General features: G+C 35.2%; 3 protein-coding genes across 8 annotated transcripts; 1 reads left to right on the top strand and 2 right to left on the bottom strand.

The window, feature by feature from the left end:
* The first annotated feature begins 1,327 nt into the window (after positions 1 to 1,327).
* Positions 1,328 to 3,114, top strand: LOC108224552 (cytochrome P450 71A9). Its single transcript, XM_017399208.2, has 2 exons — positions 1,328 to 2,280; positions 2,360 to 3,114. The coding sequence occupies exons 1-2, from the start codon at positions 1,387 to 1,389 to the stop codon at positions 2,993 to 2,995; spliced, it is 1,530 nt and encodes a 509-aa protein (XP_017254697.1). The 5' UTR covers positions 1,328 to 1,386; the 3' UTR covers positions 2,996 to 3,114.
* Positions 3,115 to 3,139: 25 nt separating this feature from the next.
* Positions 3,140 to 9,376, bottom strand: LOC108224551 (uncharacterized). Its single transcript, XM_017399206.2, has 7 exons — positions 9,111 to 9,376; positions 7,378 to 7,870; positions 7,090 to 7,246; positions 6,452 to 6,496; positions 5,616 to 5,781; positions 4,411 to 4,781; positions 3,140 to 3,639 (listed from the first exon to the last, which is right to left on the bottom strand). The coding sequence occupies exons 1-7, from the start codon at positions 9,288 to 9,290 to the stop codon at positions 3,321 to 3,323; spliced, it is 1,731 nt and encodes a 576-aa protein (XP_017254695.1). The 5' UTR covers positions 9,291 to 9,376; the 3' UTR covers positions 3,140 to 3,320.
* Positions 9,377 to 10,134: 758 nt separating this feature from the next.
* Positions 10,135 to 16,546, bottom strand: LOC108224428 (protein MEI2-like 4). Of its 6 annotated transcripts, none has more exons than XM_064080282.1 (15): positions 16,417 to 16,523; positions 16,223 to 16,282; positions 15,466 to 15,563; positions 15,277 to 15,331; positions 14,229 to 14,650; positions 13,956 to 14,114; positions 13,649 to 13,765; positions 13,430 to 13,569; positions 13,023 to 13,111; positions 12,519 to 12,923; positions 11,671 to 12,265; positions 11,120 to 11,204; positions 10,952 to 11,020; positions 10,637 to 10,816; positions 10,135 to 10,527 (listed from the first exon to the last, which is right to left on the bottom strand). In XM_064080282.1, the coding sequence occupies exons 3-15, from the start codon at positions 15,541 to 15,543 to the stop codon at positions 10,366 to 10,368; spliced, it is 2,556 nt and encodes an 851-aa protein (XP_063936352.1). In that variant the 5' UTR covers positions 15,544 to 15,563; positions 16,223 to 16,282; positions 16,417 to 16,523; the 3' UTR covers positions 10,135 to 10,365. The 6 variants fall into 6 exon arrangements, with proteins under 6 accessions (XP_063936352.1, XP_063936353.1, XP_063936350.1 ...); XM_064080283.1 differs by having other exon boundaries at positions 16,255 to 16,282; XM_064080280.1 differs by lacking the exon at positions 16,223 to 16,282 and having other exon boundaries at positions 16,417 to 16,546.
* Positions 16,547 to 17,707: the final 1,161 nt, after the last annotated feature.

The raw sequence follows: 17,707 nt of genomic DNA, 5'->3' as shown, positions 1-17,707 counted from the left end.
GGGTGAATGTGAAATTGTGTTTGTAGGCACATGGTCTCAGGTCCGGGAATTGACTTTGCACTGGTAATAATAGAGCTTGCAGCATCGCAGGCTATGAAATTCCAGCCAAAATGAGAGATTCTTGAACACTGATATTGATTTCAGAGGCCACCACATTGAGCTGTTACCATTTGGAGGAGGTAGGAGGGGTTGTCAGGAATCAATTTTGCAGTCGTGATAATAGAGCTTATACTTGCTAATCTGTTGCATGGCTTCGACAGAAATGTGCCTGATGGAGGGAGAGCCCAAGATATTGATATGAGATATCCAATTTAACCAATCATTTTTAGGCAACAGCATGCCATGCTCCTATTCTTTGAGTAAATTTTGATAACAAATTTGTCCAAATTTTATTTTAAAAAATAATGAATGTGTCCAAATAATTATTGAAGAGAAAGAAAATAAAATATTAGATTTGATAGCACCCGTCAAACCCGCGGAGATACTCTTGTGTTGAAGGAAGTGTTACCCTTGGAACTTCAAAATTGACGAACAAAACGAGGCCTTGAACTAAACGACCGCATAACCGGTCATTGCCGATTGTTTCGGGTTTAAAGTTTTCAGAAGATTTGTAAAGGGTATAACTCAGTGTTTAACCAATCTTGTTTAACCTAATTACATAGAAAAGGATCTTGCCGCTGATGCGAGTTATGCTAACATGGGAATCAACCTAATGGGAAGTTCTTATTCTGCAAATTAATGTCATGTTTTTGTGCTGAGGAACTAAAGATTAAGCATGAGGAGATATGCGCATTTTAAGTTTAAAATATTTTAGTAAAAGATTAGGACATGATGATTGCTAAAAGTTGACATCTTGCTCATTTAGTAGTAAAAATTAATATAGTATGAATTTATAACATATTAAAATATTATGTCATCATAGTTAGAAAGTTGACATCTTGTTTAATTATTATTTTTGTACTCATGATAAAATACTGTCAAGTTGAATTGTTTTATTTTTATTTATTGATAAAAAAAAAAAAGGCATGCTATATATCTAGAATGAATATGTATTACAGAAAAATAGTATAAGAAATTATGTACTAAATCAAAATGTACTCAAATATATATACTCTAATTTTTAAGCAATATGTCTTAAAGAATAACCGTACTTAGCTAGCCACTCATTATCAAGAGACGACCTTGATCATAGTTATCACAATTATTATCAAGATGTTTGTTTTGGGCATAATGTTATGATAAAGATTCTCTCGTACTACTAATTGTCGCCTTGTTACAATTTGGTATCACTCCTCCCCAGGCAATACAGTATATATGGAGCATAGACAACCAACTTTAAATGAGTGAAATAAACTGGCTAGCCTTTTTACTACACAACTCCATACAATGAGCTTCTCAATATTATTGGCAATTCTTTTCGGCATTTGCTTTCCTTTGTCAATCATCTTGATGAAGAAGAAAGCTGAAGCCAAGAGGCTCCCTCCGGGGCCTCGGAAGCTTCCCATCATAGGAAACATCCACCAGATTAGTCAACCTTTGCACCAGTCACTTCGACGCCTTTCAAACAAACACGGCCCCCTCATGCATCTCCAACTCGGTTCTGTTCCAACGCTTGTCGTGTCGTCAGCTGCTATGGCCAAAGAAGTTCTCAAGACACATGACTTGATTTTTGCTAATCGTCCGAGTTTGTATGCCTCAAGAAAGTCGAGTTACAATTACACAGATGTTGTTTTAGCTCCCTACGGGAGTTACTGGAGGGAAGTAAGAAAGATTGCGGTAATAGAATTGTTGAGTGCAAAGAGAGTTGAGTCTTTTAAATCTATCCGAGAAGAAGAGGTGGCGCATATGATTAAAACCGTCAGCAATTCATCATTAGAGTCGAATCCCATCAATGTGACTAAGCTGATATTCATGGTAGTGAATAATGTTGTAATTAGAGTTACGTTTAGTAAGAAAGGGAATCATGGTGAAGAGAAGAGAAAGAGCGGTACTCGTGAATTTGGTGATATAATTAATGAATCACTGGATTTAATAAGTGTGGGAAACATTGCAGAACTATTTCCATGGATGGGATGGTACAACAAGCTTAATGGAGTTGAAGCAGGATTGGAAAAGAATTTCAGAGATCTGGATAGCTTTTACGACATGGTAATCCAAGAGCACCGAGAGCGATCTGGAGGCTCTGAGCATGAAGATCTTGTTGACGTGCTGCTTCGGGTTCAAGATGATCCTAATCAAGAAATTAGACTCACTAATGCAAACATCAAAGGTGTACTAAATGTAAGTATACATGTTATTAAGCCTAGTTGTTTTCCTTATTTAATTACCATTATAATTTTTTACCAAATTTATAATACAGGACATGTTTCTAGCTGGGACGGATACTTCTTCTGTAACACTGATATGGGCAATGACAGAACTGATAAGAAGACCATCAGCAATGAGAAAAGCACAGGAAGAAGTGAGAGGAGTTGTCAAGGAAAGTGGTTCACTACAGGTAAACGAAAGCCATCTTCCGGAACTTGCATATCTAAAGATGGTTATAAAGATGGTTATAAAGGAGGTATTAAGACTCCACCCTCCAGTCCCATTACTAGTACCTCATGAAGCAACAGAAAGATGCAGCATTGCAGGCTATGACATTCCAGCGAAAACAAGGGTGTTAGTAAATGCCATGTCGATAGGTATGGATTCTGAGTACTGGGAAAATCCGGAGGAGTTCAAACCAGAGAGATTCTTGAATACTGATATTGATTTCAGAGGCCAGCACTTTGAGTTGTTACCTTTCGGGGCCGGTAGGAGGGGTTGTCCGGGAATCAATTTTGCAGGGGTGATATTAGAGCTTGTACTTGCTAATTTGCTGCATACCTTCGATTGGAATTTGCCGGATGGAGCAAGAGCTGAAGATATTGATATGGAAGAGTCATCTGGGATTGCTATTCATAAGAAAACGCCTCTTTACCTAGTTGCTTCTACACCTTCCACAGCTATCTAGATTATTTATAAATGACTGCATGTCATGTACCCATGAATGCTTGTACTTGTTTTTTACTCTTTTAGTTTGTGTTTTTTGGGGAGAACAATGTTAATAAAACCGGTTGTGTATTTGAATCATCTGACAGAATGAAATTTATGTATTTGAATGTTCTAACAGAACTAAAATTAATGTATTTGACTATTCTACGATTGTGTACAGCATCGAAAGAATAGTTTTAAAACTCATTTCCTACTCTTTGATGCATCAGGTACACCTGTTTCAGACAACATGTTACAAAATTTTTGCAGAGAATGATACAAAACAAGCAGAGTGCACCGATAACCTATATGATCTTGTGCAATTCAATGTTTAGGTCAGAAGATATAGATATTAGGAGCGGATATGTATTGTGCCATGCAGCTTTAAAGACTCGTTTTTGATGAGCTTTTATCGACTGACTTGGTTTTTTAGCATTATACCTTATATCAAATATGTGGATCATAGGGTCTGCTGATCCGGAGCTAATGTACAGACCATCTGGGGACCAAGCTTGATCTATTAACGCTGACTGTGAATCACTACTTTCTTGGTCCCATCCAAATGCATGGACTTCGAGCTGCCTAACCCTGTAGTCGAACAACCGAAGCTGTTTTCCCATAGTCCTGCACATAAACATGTTTTATTATAGGTGGGAAAGAGAAGCGGCACAAAGATAGGTGCTACGAGAATAAGCTTATACTTCATCCGATTCCAATCCCATTATATATATATCAGCAGTGATTCAAATGAGAACAGTTTGTTTATGAGAACAGTTGTTCTGCAATATTGAAAAAGTGCAGAACAACTGTGTTGCAGATATTTTATTTTTTAAATGTTGTATTGTTCTGCTGCAGAACAATAGTGTTCTCAGTGTTCACACACTAAAACATGTTCTCCATATACCCATATGTATAATATAAGTGCTTATTCTTCCAAGCACGCAACTTTTACATATGGTTCGTCACTAGGCGTACAAAAGTACAAGTCTAACTTCATGTTTGGATTAATATGTAATTAGTACTGTAAAGATAAGTTAAGATTTAGGGAAGTTATGTCTTCATGTAGATGTTTAGAACAGGTCTGAGATGTGAAAATTACTAGAATACATAGTTATTTGAGGACTTGTGCAGATACTTCATGCTTCTCCCATTGTAGAAAAATATTACAGTAGTAATTATAGTGGATTGACCAAATTCTTCATATGACCGACCTAGACAGCGAAAATAAATCTGCCTAGAGTACCAATAAGAACTCCTTCGGTGTAAAGTACGGACAACAAATCTACAAGAAACTGCAACTTAAGTCCAGAGAATGTAGGTGTTATTAATACCAAAGCAAGGTATCCTCTTAGACTTATATATAAATTAGACAAGGACTTGAGAAAGTAGGCTTACCCGGTCTGAACCATAAAGAGATTGAAATCACATGGATTTGGCACCACATTCATGCATTTACTTTCTATTTGATGGCTGTAGCTGGATTTACGAGCTACTAAATCGAAACCTATAATCCTCTTGTCTGCACCAGCAGAGACTATAACCTGCTTATGCTGCAACCCAGCAACTCCCATTACTGCAGAAGAATGAATGTTCCTGTGCAAAGCTTTCGGTTTCCATTCGCCAATACCTTCGTTCTCACTCCAGAGAACTACAGCATGATCACTTCCGCCAGTAACAAAACAGGTGTCTTCCCATGGCATGAACATTATATTGTTTATGATGCCTTTGACATGTGGTTTATCCTCCAGAAAGTTAACACGACGCCTCTGACATGGATACATGAAAGCTTTTACTACTTAGGTTACTTTCTATATATTTAAGAAGCATAAAAGCAGATAATATAGCAGTTTACATGAATATTGAAGTAGACACCCTTAAAATGGAAAAAGGATTTTTGTTGATAATTTAAACAAGGAAACAACTTAAACTGATGGAGATTAAATAAATAAATAAATCAATCATTGATTAGGACAAAACATTCCATTTTTCCTGCCCCCCCCCCCCCCCCCCCCCCTCTTTCAATGTCATCAAGGTCAGGTCCTAAGTACAGTTTTCATATACTCCTACCTTCTCCTATCTATACTTTTTCTGTAGAAATCACAGTATCTGGTAGAAATATCACTTTCTTTTACTCATAGCAAACTGCTTTTTGCTAAATCACTCATAGCATACACTTACATTTATCAAGAACAGTATCGTTTTTGTTCTTTTTATTTTTGTTTTTGACTGTTAGGGCTGTTTAAAGTTGTATTCAAGAAAAAAATGTACTGTACACACACACGTATATACATAAGTGTGTGTGTGTGTTCTCTGATAGTACACATTCCATATATATGATTAGTTAACAAGAGGAGAAGTTTAATCTGCACATACAATTGAACTATACTCATAATCAATATGCTATAACTCCACTGCAAAAAAAAGCTACCTCTCTTTTTCATTTGACGCCTTTGTAAATTTCGATATATGATTCTACATAACAGAATATACAACCCGGCATATCTTTATCGGTGTTTGCATTTATTTTCATAAAAGTGAATTTAATTTGAACTTGGTACAAACATAAATATTTATGGTAAGCAATCGTCTGCACAATTTACCTCATTTTTACTGTTTAGATCCAGGACAGCTACCTGCGAATCTTTACCATCAGCACTGAACACCGAAAATAGGCTGCTTCCATGGGGATGCCAGGCAATATCTTCTGGCCATCTCCTTTGCTTGACAGATACACAGTCTGTGCTACTTAAGCAATTGGCAGTTGATCTGTAAATTTTAAAACCAAATACATTATTTTTCAATTCTAGAGAGAGAAAAACATGTAATCTACATATGTTATTAAAAGAGATATGAAGGACCCAACATGGAATAGTTATCATGTTTCTAGACTGAATAAAGGCTTAAGCACAAGGCAGTATGAGATTATATGCTTGGCAAATGAGACAGGATAGGAAACAGACACGTCAAAAATCAGTATATAACCCCTTGTGCTATCTTTTTGTGGATGATGAAAATATCATAAATGACAAAAAATCACATGAAATTATGGAAGTGCTAATGGGAATGTCAAATAGAAAGCCAACAGGGATGTGCAAAGAAAAGATGACAATTTTTACGTCAAGACAACTGGAGATACGTGACAATTTTCTCGATCAAGACAATTAGTGATATGGTAACACTAGACAATTACATGTTTCTCAGTCAAGACATCTGGTGATATGGTGACATTAAATAAGTATATGTTTCTCAGTCAAGACAACTGATGATATGGTAATATAAGACAAGTATATGTTTTTCAGTCAAGACAGCAGGTGATATGGTAACATCTGACTTTATAAAAAATGAGATTGCTTAGCATATGAGTGTAGAAAACGAGAGGGAGAGAGTTAGCAGGCCTAATAATAAAATTAAGTTTTAGGTGTAAAACGAAATTTACCCTCTGGCTTGCAATTGCCACAAGTTGACAACTCCATCCAAGGCGCTGCAAAAAGAACAAATCTCAGTCAACTACGCTAAATGAAATGGCCCGCAAAGCATGGTATAATTTTTCTTCTGTGCTAATAACTTACAAAGTCAAACAAGTTTGTCCGTTCATGTTGGCAACAAAGAGACCAAGACATACATCAAAGCATGGTTGCGAACATATTTACTTAATAGTAAGTCCAATGAAGAGAAAATGAAAATAAAAATAATCAATCTTTACAAGAGGATCAACTTGTCCAACAAACATGCAAACAGAGTTGCTCAAGCCACATTATCAGTGAAAGCAACAAGGCATCACCCAACTTTAAATTCCAATTTAAAACCTTGTATAATGCGGAAGGACTCACTTTTATCGGTAAAACATTTAAACAGAAGAGGTGGAAAGACTATGCATGTGCAAATAGTATAATTTTACGGTTGAAAGGTAATTCTTATCAAATAAAATGATGGTATCTCTAAATAACTACAGTAATAGATTTACTTTAACTAAAACCTATCATAATTATAGTTATTCAGGCAAAATATACATTTTATGACTACAAATGTCATGTACATTATTAGTGAAACCTAAGTTTAAGAACCTCAGTCTACCTCGTAACAAAAAGCTGATCGTTTGTTGGACATAAAATTAGACTCCTTAACTTCCTCTTATGCTGACTAGATATAATACTTCCTGTCTGGCAACGTATAGTTTGAGCCGAGGAGCTGCCACGGACTAACCGAATTAAGTCTTGATGCTCTTTTTGCTCTGCAAATGGTAGAAAATTTTTATGAATAAGTACGATAAAGAGTAACTGGAAGTTATGTGACGAAAATCACAATTGCAGCTATGAAATCAAATAAAATGGTGAAATTACACCATAAAAAGTGAAGAATTACCAAATTTCCTCTTTGTTCCTTTAGATTGTATGTCCACAGAATCCTGCTCATACGAAATTTTACGAGACTTCACACTATTGCCATGGGTAAGAATTGAAACTGACCCATTTGAAGCTTTAGTGCCCAAGTGAGACTTGCTTAACTGAGGGGTAACAGGATTCATGGAAGGAATAACTATTTGTTTCCTAGGCTTAGCCTTGTTATGAGAAGAGCCTTCATCATTCTGGATAACAGCGCCGCCAAATACTCCTTTTACATCAACCTCAGATTTCCTGGATGACTTGACACTGCCTTGCAAAGGTTCTAATACAGACCCAGACTGGTTTTCAGGAGAATGTGAAATAATATGACAAGGACTAGTTGATCCCTTTTCAACGTTTACGTTCAGCATACCAGGTTCTAATATTTCTCTTGACCCAAGTAAATTACGTCGCCTACGAAGACGATATAGTTGATTCTTCGTCTCCTCCAACTTTTTCTCTGACTGCTCAAGCTGCATATCATATTATGAAGAAAGATTAATGATGTTTTTTAAAAACTAGAAAATGCAGAACCTTCCTAAGGTATTTTATTCATTTATTAATGTAAAGTATCTGTTGAAATATAGCATAAGATCCATTTGGGGCCTTCCTCAGTTCCTCTAACACCTTAAGGTTTTAGATGGACCGGTTCTCAACACGGTTCCAAAGCTCTGGTTTGGCGGAGGTCTCACTCTCACCCCCAATATTCTCACAAATTAATATGGACAGGAAGGCACTAATTGCCCCAAAATGGGCGCCAAGATCCATTAGATGGACTGGTTCTCAACAGTATCCAAAAAAAAAAAAATTGCATCATAAGAAAAATTACTGACAAAACACTTGCTACTTCATTATCTGAGTACTCTACAGGACTATATTACCATAAGTCGATATCATTATTTTCTAACTAATTATAGAAATATCAAATATCGGGCCTATCGGCAGATGTCTGAAATCAATAATTGCATCACCTATTCCACATCGATTCTGATTATTCCTTCCACAAACAGACATAAAAGTCTCTTCAGTTGTCACTTACAAAGTCGGGTGACCAATTTGAGGTTAAAAAAATGACCCTGTCATGATTTTCAATGCAAAGGACAAAACAAAAAATAGACCTTTTGATTCTGGAAAACACTTGTCTTGCTTGTTTTCAGTGAATTTCCATATAAACACCAAATCTGACTAACACAGATCTTTTAGACCATGTCTTTAATCTTCTATCATTATGTTATCATTCAAAAAGCAAGTCATTCACATCAAATGTGAAGTACACGACAAAAAATCTAAAAAGCAACAAATCATCCTATTCAGTACCTGATAATTGAAAAAACAGTAGTCGCGCCATTTACCAGCCTACATCTAGAACATCCAACTTGTAAACTACCATTCAATGTTAGGGTTTCATACTGTCTTTACAAGTACAAAAACATCAAAACTTCAAGAGTACATGTCGACCTTATCCAATCTTATTCACTTGCTTATCATTTATCAATCTACACTTAATACAAAACTTTGACATCGACATTCTTCCGAAATTCATCTTCTTGATGCAAATTCAAGATCAAAACTCTGAACAACAAATCAGCTTTCAACAAGATTTAAAAGTAAGTCTAGGAAATGATATCTTGCAAGGAGAACATTAATTTATGATCAGATAAATTATAACAAAAAACACGAAAACTCGAAAACAATCAATTTGAATGAAACTACCTGGGCAGTGTAATAGATGACGCGTGACTTGTTAGTCTCAACTAGTTTAGTACGATGATCAATCAGAGCTAACAGAGCTTGCTCGTCTTCTTCATCTTGTTCTCTCCGATCATCGCCGGCGCCGTGAGGTTCTTCTCCGGCCTCCTTTTTTACCTTGTTTCGCGGCAGCTGAGAGTTCATATCTACGTTGTATGCGCCCTTTGCACAAGGGGGACAATTAACAGTAATCTAATTTTTAAGACAGGAAATAACACTAATACAAGGAAACTATATTGTAATACAAGGAAATTATTTTAACGTTATAAAAACTTATCAACGCCCAGCAACAAAAAAATTCTTGAATTCTACAATTTTATGACCGTTTTGATCCGTATCATTTTATTTTTTTCCCGACACGTCAAAGATTTTAATATTGTCAAAAATAAGATAATAATGCTTTTTTCCTCTCACAAGTCACAACACATCAAAAATTCTTATTTTATCAAAAATAAGATAATTATGCGCGAATAGCACAAAAAAAATTGTCGAGGTTCTCGTTGATACAGATGATGTAACATACACTTTATTGTTACGGCTGGTGATTTATACTCCCTCCGTCTCCGGAGTAGTTTACGTACACTGTTTGCACGCATTTTGAGACTCCGGTAAAGTATAGCTTCGTAACTTTTTTCTAAATTTTTTTTTCCCTGAATAAAAGTTTAAACATCAAACTTTTATTCAGAGGAAAAAAAAATTGAAAAATATATTATGAAACTATACTTTAAATGAGGGTGGAAAAACGCGCCAAAAAATAACGTAAATAAATGAGGGGACGGAGGGAGTATCATTTTATGCGTCTTGACTCTTGAGGTTCAAAACAGTCTGACGTTATATCAGTTGAGATGTCCGGAAATTATACATCTTTTGATCAAAAGTATGCACACTTTACACTACTCAAAGGGGAAGAGAAAGACATGCCAGATTAACTTGGTAAACTGAACAAATGATACAAATATCACCAACCAGCTTAGCACAAGCATAGACAGGTTCCAAAATTTTGAGCTCCATAATAAACCAGTTAAATTAGCTGGTCAATAAGTTTACATAACAACTGTCTGAAAACCGGAAATTGCTACTCAGGTTGAGCTAGCCTCAGTTCACAAAATTGTTTAGATAATCTCTACAAGAAAAACGGATTCAGGCCACCAATGATGTACAGAACAGAAGGTGAGATCTGCCTGATTCGCAAAGTTAATGCATCGATTTAGTAGGTTAATCAAAATGAGTCCTTCACTGAACGCGGCATCGAGCTTGTCCCCCCGGATATAGCATCTCTTGCAGAACCCGACGAACTTGCTTGATTATGCTTTTCCACGTTCGGAATGCTTCGAGGTTTACTGGACCTTGATCGAAAACTAGTTCCCAGAGGAAATGGCTCCTATAGAGCAATGAAATGTATTAAACATATGATACGAGGTGTATAGAAAAGTTTAATATAAATATATAAAACTATTGCAAGAAAAAAATAATCATGTCTACTCTTATACCTGGTCACCTGCATTTGGACCTTCAGTACAAAAAAGAATTGGGCGACACCTTTTGTCCTCATTCATCAAGCTTGAGTTCTGGAAATGGGCAATTAAAGCAGCTTTCCCCTGAATCCTTGCATATGTTATAGAAGCTACTTTTCCACTGTTGAACTTCTCCCACTTTTTGCCATTGAATGTCTGCAATAGACATGTTTCGACCCATGCCAGCATTTGCAAGATTGAGAAAATGTCAGACTAAAAAAAATTCTATAAAATATATTGCACAGTCAATACCAGATAAGACAAAAAGAAATATCAAACAATGTATATAACCTTATAAAATGGTACAATTTGAGTTGTGTCGATCATGTTGATGAATGCATATCCCATATTGCACTTATTCTGTCACAGTAATAATTATGAAATCAGTAACTGCTAGATGTATTAAAACCTGAAATGTCCATTTCTTGAAACTACATATAATGAAAATATATAACTTGCCTTGAAATCAATCGGCAGATATATGAAGTCATAAGTTCCTCGATGCTGTTCATCAATTGTTGCCAGGAGCATTTTTGAAGTATACCTGCAGTGAACCATTTTTTTGATTCAAACTATTAATAGAAACAGGAACAAATGCATCAAACCAATATGAGGAAAATTTTAGTGTAAATCTTGATCCGACTTTAATTAAAGAAAAACAGTAAAATCCTTAGGACGAAGGGGTTAGTCCAATTTAAAGATATGATTGATCCAACTTCTACGAGATTCTAAAAGAAATGCAACACTGAATGACCAATGCCTCACTAATATAAAACAAATGAAATCAAATTTCCAGATTTTACGCTAATAAAGTAAGCAATCAGGCTCCACAACAAAAGAATGCAAAAGTAGATGTACATGTACATATCAGAAAATGCAGTTTTTCTAGATAAAATTACTTTTTTTGATCCCCATGACAAGATAGGAAATATTCACGAGCGACAATTTATTAAAGTAACTGTATAATAAATCTATCTAGAGAAAAGAAAAGGTGTTATTGCTTCACATACTTGTTTGGAATGTTCTTAATCATCAACGTTGTGCGGGTTTCTTCTCCACGCATCACGCGATCAATATCAAGTTCATACTTCATCTTATCAGAATGAGATGAGTCGGCTTCACTTCTGCAGTTCGATAGGTTTCTCGTGCGTTCTTTTGGGGAACAAAACGAGGTTGGTGCTGAAGCAACTAAATTCACTCCAGAAGTAAAATCGGACAAACGTTGAGGAGGGCTCGCTGCTGAGTTTATATACTTGCCAATATGATTTACATCATGCACGCAGTTATGAGGAGAGAAGTCAGGCGCTTTATTTTGAAACCCAGGCCTTCCGATAGACTCCATGTAGGCATGCCCTCTGTTCCAATGGGACGGATTAGAGGCCTGTGTCATGTCATGTGAATATGAAACTGTGTTGAGCCCGTGAGATGATAATCCAGAAAATTCAGGTAGATTTGGATTGCCATGAGCATGACTGCCACCGGCAAGTGGCAAAGAATTAGGCCAACCCAAGGAGCTTGATGAAAAATGCTGAAATATATTGGAATTGCTCTTTACATAGCGATCTTCAGGAATTGTGCAGCCAGTAGTCCGAAAAGAGCCAAAAACTAGTAAATGAAACCATCACTATCAGTATCCCATTATGTGGACCACCAAATTACAAATAAGATTAGCATCAACATTGTCACCCCCTTGAGTCCATAATTACATTTTTGATTCAGTATATATTTAATTAGATATTAAGATCTAATCGCAGATAAGAAAAACGATAGATAAAAGACATGTGATATCTTTCACATGAGTAAGTTCAGAAAAGAATTAAAAAGGTTAGCAAGTAATGCAATTTGACGTGCTACTTACCTCCAGCATGATGATTCGCTTGCTGGCCTTTGGGGTCATTAATGTATATGTTTCTGTCATTCATGCCTTCTAATATTCTAGGATTAGCATCTACGGACAAGTCCCCAACAGTGCCAAAAGGATTGTGTGAGATCACATGAGCAGAACCATTGTGATACTCTGGGAGGGAGTGAAGATGATTACTGGGAGGGCATGACTCATCTCGTGGCTCATGAAGCATAAATCGATCATGACCAGACCCCAGTCTCACTGGAAAGCTGTCTGGAACACTAAAACTACCTTCAGAGAATGCATTGTCATTAAAAGCATCAATAGTCATCTCACTTTTTGAATGTAATCTACCAACAGACCCTCCATTAAAGCAGCCAGGTGTCATCAAGGAATGAGAAACTGTCCCTGTAAAAGCTGCTGTGAGGTGGAAATCTTTAACTAAGCAATTATATAAAACTCAAACATCTTCCCCTCTATTTTTTATTGTACTCCCTCCCAAAATATATAATATACCTAGTAGATCTATCGATGAATAGCCATCCAAGCTTCCACGATGACTACGTTCATCTATTGCCATTGGGGGAAGAAACTGTTGCATTGAACTGCACACCATAAAACATAAAAGGGCATTACACACAAATAAGCAAAATTAACTCTCCACATGTTAAGTGTTAACAATTGAATGAGGTAATGATTGACATGGTACTGTTCTAAAAAATTAGCGAAAGAAGTGGAACTAAAATAGCCACATCAAAATGACAAATATATAACTATATATAGCCACATCAAACCCTGTTAAAAGAGTTAAGTCTGTGTATCAGACATGAAACATTCTTTCGATGATCATAATGTATGACTTAAAACATAGTATTAAGTAGATCAGTGACACTATATATACACGATGGTTGTACTGTACATACTGTTGTCTATCAGGGCCTAGTTCAAGCTTGATCTGCTTCCCTGCAATATTGCTACAATTTAATGTGCGATAAGCAGCTTCCGCCGATCGAATATCATAATATTCAATATATTTGTTACACTGATGTGCTTCTCCAATCTGCTATCACCAAACCATATAAGTTCCCAGCTATACAGCATTTTACAGGTATAGCATACACAAGTTCCAATTAATAACTTACTTCCTTGATCTCTCCAAAGCTGCGAAATATCTGGCGAATATAATCTTCTGACACCAAGGAATCAATATTAGATACAAGAACGGTGCCCGAGTGAATATCTGTCCCCAAAGGATCATCCTAAAACAAACAAGTTCAAACTTGGTTTTTTAGCAGAACTTGGAATCAAGATACTGCATTATACCGTATAAACTAATACATAAAGCTTTTCATTGATTTGATTATTACTAACAGTGGTCGACGAATATCAACAAGTAGAGAATGCATGTATGTTATCACTTGTGCTCAGTAATAAGAGAGTTTAACGCACCTTTGCTATCAAGTAATGTGCATCAAGATTCATAGGTCTCCATGGTTTATTGTGTAGTGAGTTCCTTGCGCTCCGAGCTGCTCTGATATCATAATAAGATACGATGATGTAGCCTAGGTGTTTACAGCTTGTGTACAGAGAATGAATTTCACCATATTTCTGCAGAAATAAATAGTAACATGACTATATATTAATTGAGGACTCTGCCGGAACTAGAACAAAATTTAAAGGTTCATGATGATTCATAAGCTTATGGACAACAGAACTATGCACCTCAAGAAGAGACCTCAACTCAGAATCTTCAGTACTGGTACCGAAGTTCATCACAAGAAGTCTTCTAGAAGATTGTTCTTCATAAGAGTGTCTTGGGGCAATTAAACTGTTAGAATTAGTTCCAACATTTAGAACTCCAGTAGTATAATTGCTGTTGTGTTGATGAGAGTTTAAGCAATTATCTGATTCTAATTCCATGCCGCCCCCACTTTGAAACAGATCTTCTTCATCTTCAATACCATCTGAAAGAGTACTAAGTCTCAGCTGATCCATTATTCCAGAAAAAAGATCATCCTCGTCAGGAAGGAGATTTCTGATACTCTGTGCCTCATTTTCTTTAGTCTCTACCAGGGGTTCTACTTTGTCCGATAATGCAGGATTACCATATTGGTGAAGTTGAACATCCTCTCTTGATAAAATAACTGCACACATCGATGAACATCGGATCAAATGCATGGAAAAAGCAAGTATCATCAAGTACACATAACCTCACAGGTCCAAAAACTGAACTTTTTGTGAGAATATAGTCAATCATAAGAACAACAGATGCATGAAAGAATAACAAATTTCATCAAAATTGAACACATAACACTATACATAGATAAATAGGCCATAAAAAGTTAGAAGAGAAAGTTGTTTTGAACTAGAAAGAACATATACATAGACATGTAAGTCAAATCACGGCTTTTAATATTTGCACGCATTGCGTGGTAAATCATGAAATTTGGCGCAGCGCGCCTCATTTATAACATGGTCCCAGTTGCCATTTTGAAAATTAATCGCTTCTATCGCACGCAATGCGCGGCAGCTGCGCATTTTTTTTAAGAAAGGTCTGCCAATCATGTCCTTTTCCATACAATGAAATGATAAAACCACTACTATTTATACCAGAGGTGACTAGCATAAGTAGACATGGCAATTTGTTTTTAAGAGTTAGCTTGGTAACTAAGGAAATTGTTAAAGTCTAAGCACTCATGACTACTATCATGAAATATGTAATATTCGGCTATTCGCATTTCGTAACTAATGGAAATAAAATATGGCTTACCATGCTTATCAGGCAGAGTTTTAAGCTCTCGGCAATCGGTCTTTCCCTGCCAATTCTAACATGCATAATATATGTAAGTTTAGAAAGAGGTGTATGCATACCAATCTATCATGTTGGTAAAACTAATTAAAAGAACTGTGCTTGTACCAAATCACGGCATTAGCTCACAAGCAACTAAAGTGGAATTACCTCAGAAAGGGTCTGTTTGCCCTTAAACAAACCAGAGGTCTTCCCAGCATCCCTTTGCTCCATCATCCGAAATGGCATGGGCAAATCCAATGCCGAAACTATCACAAAATTGTAATATTAGAATTTAGCAGAATCTGAAGTAAATTTACAGCTATTAATGCATCAATCATAGCAGACCATAATGTAGCAATTAACTTCCACAAGAGAAAATATCCTATTTGTCACCAGCCAGAGACTTAAGATTCCCTTTTTTCTTCTAAGCAATTAAATAAGTACTGGAGCAAGATGACACTAAAATAAGAATTAAACAAATAAACATATATACACTGTGACAACAAGTCAAGAACAGATCACAGGAGAAAAAGTGTGAGTTCATATATTCATGATCACAAACCAAATTGCAAAATCAGAGAATCAAATTTACCCGAAATCCCGAAAACAAACAAATAATCACACAAAAACTCATAATTTAAGCAGAACTTCACTCAGATAGCCAATCTCAACATACAATAAAAGTTCAAACATTATGAAAATCATCATCATACAAAAGTAAATTACTCACTAGCTAAACGATCAACTGTTCAAACCATATCAACAGTAACTAGGCCATATGAACTCAGAATTATGCAACTATCTCAAAATCAAGTCTAAAATTTGTAAAATTTCGAATAAATAAACTAAATGCATCTAAAAAACATCACTGTTCATTAAATTTAAACAGATATATAACAACACAAATAAAAATATTTTTACATACAGAATGAACAGTGCTTGAAGTTGTGAGCTTACCTTGCAAGTTATCTTACAGAAATGCCTCCTTAAATCAAGAACAAACGAAAGACACATTTATATGTATGCAAACATAGTACATGATAGAGACAGTGATATTAAAAATAATATATGTGAATAATTTAATGATAAATGAAAAGTTGAGTTTGTAGCAGAACGTACAGAGATGTGTGCCGGAGAATTAAGAATGTCCACCGGAGCTAGCTTCTGTGAGTTTAGTTTAGTTTAGTTGAGGAGAGAGAAAGTGTGTTTGTGTTGGATGAGAGAGAAAGTGGGGTTGGTCTTGTGGCCCTTGGAATAAAATAAAACAAAATAGACAATAGTGAAAATTGAAATGAGGTTGTTTGGTCAGTTGGAGGAGCGGTAAAAAAAATTCTTACGGTCCGTGAGAGAAATATTTAGAGCATTTCCAGGCTAAGAACGGATGAACAAGGAGTGAGATATTATTTAAAATTCGAAGAATTTATAAAAATTTGTTTTAATAATACTGTATATCATTATTATTGTTAGTTATTATAAATAAAATATTTTTTTTAATATATTAATAGATGATGTAAAATTCTACTATATTTTTAATCTATTTAAATTGAATTTTTAAATAATATCTATAATATGTGTTATAAGTGTTTTATGGGTCTTCCTTTCAGTCTCGAAATTTAAATAATATTCAATTTTAATTTGTAAAATATTATTTTTATTATTTGATATATATTTAATAAATTGTACTATAAAAAGGTTAAAGATGTAAAAATTTAGATGATGAATTTAACTCGATTTCAGGGTAAAAAGGGGTTTGAGATCGATATGAGGATATACATGAGGTGACATAATAGGCTGTGTTTGGATGTGGCGGGTGAGTTGTCCTGCTTAGCAAAATTTTTTGTTGCTTTTCGAGTTTCGGTCAAGTGTCTGCCAGTTAAACAAAGTAACGGCAGTTTCTTAATATTTTAAAACTTGAGGACCTTTGTTTGTCGTTTAATACTCACGCCATGATAAATTGAATAATTACTTGATTAAATATTATAAAATAATTGATTAATTTGATTTTAGAAATCTGACTAAATTATTATATAAATTTTTAAAATCAAAATATAAGATTTAATAAATTATGTTATATTATGTTATTCAATATATGTCATTAATAAATAATTATCTCAGTAACCATTCTATCATTCCATCAACATTTTTTTCCCTAATTAATTTCCATTCTCCCTTTAAAATATGTCAAATCTACCTATTGTGTGTTGAGCTTTAAAAATTATATATGTATTAAATTAGTTTTAGATATTTACTTATAAATTGATTAGTTTAAACAATCACCTTGAAATAGTCTAGGAATCGATTTATCATCGAACATTGTTTACCCAAACTTACATCAGAAGAAGCCATTTCAAAACAACTCACTCAATGCACTCATGCATAGGTAATATTAAGATAACTATGAAATTCAAGT

This window comes from Daucus carota, chromosome 6, assembly GCF_001625215.2.
Source record: "Daucus carota subsp. sativus chromosome 6, DH1 v3.0, whole genome shotgun sequence".
NCBI classification, from domain to species: domain Eukaryota; kingdom Viridiplantae; phylum Streptophyta; class Magnoliopsida; order Apiales; family Apiaceae; genus Daucus; species Daucus carota.
Note: the sequence above shows the minus strand (reverse complement) of the source record. Positions and strands in the feature narration are given on the sequence as shown.

Coding starts and splice junctions, on each gene's coding strand:
- LOC108224552 (XM_017399208.2), top strand. CDS start 1,387: ATGAGCTTCTCAATATTATTGGCAATTCTTTTCGGCATTTGCTTTCCT. Junction 2,281..2,359: donor ACATCAAAGGTGTACTAAAT/GTAAGTATACAT, acceptor TTTATAATACAG/GACATGTTTCTAGCTGGGAC.
- LOC108224551 (XM_017399206.2), bottom strand. CDS start 9,290: ATGAACTCTCAGCTGCCGCGAAACAAGGTAAAAAAGGAGGCCGGAGAA. Junction 6,497..7,089: donor GATCAGCTTTTTGTTACGAG/GTAGACTGAGGT, acceptor TTCTTTTTGCAG/CGCCTTGGATGGAGTTGTCA. Junction 3,640..4,410: donor CTCTTTATGGTTCAGACCGG/GTAAGCCTACTT, acceptor GTTTATGTGCAG/GACTATGGGAAAACAGCTTC.
- LOC108224428 (XM_064080280.1), bottom strand. CDS start 15,543: ATGCCATTTCGGATGATGGAGCAAAGGGATGCTGGGAAGACCTCTGGT. Junction 15,332..15,465: donor GCAAACAGACCCTTTCTGAG/GTAATTCCACTT, acceptor TATGCATGTTAG/AATTGGCAGGGAAAGACCGA. Junction 13,766..13,955: donor CACATTACTTGATAGCAAAG/GTGCGTTAAACT, acceptor TGTTTGTTTTAG/GATGATCCTTTGGGGACAGA.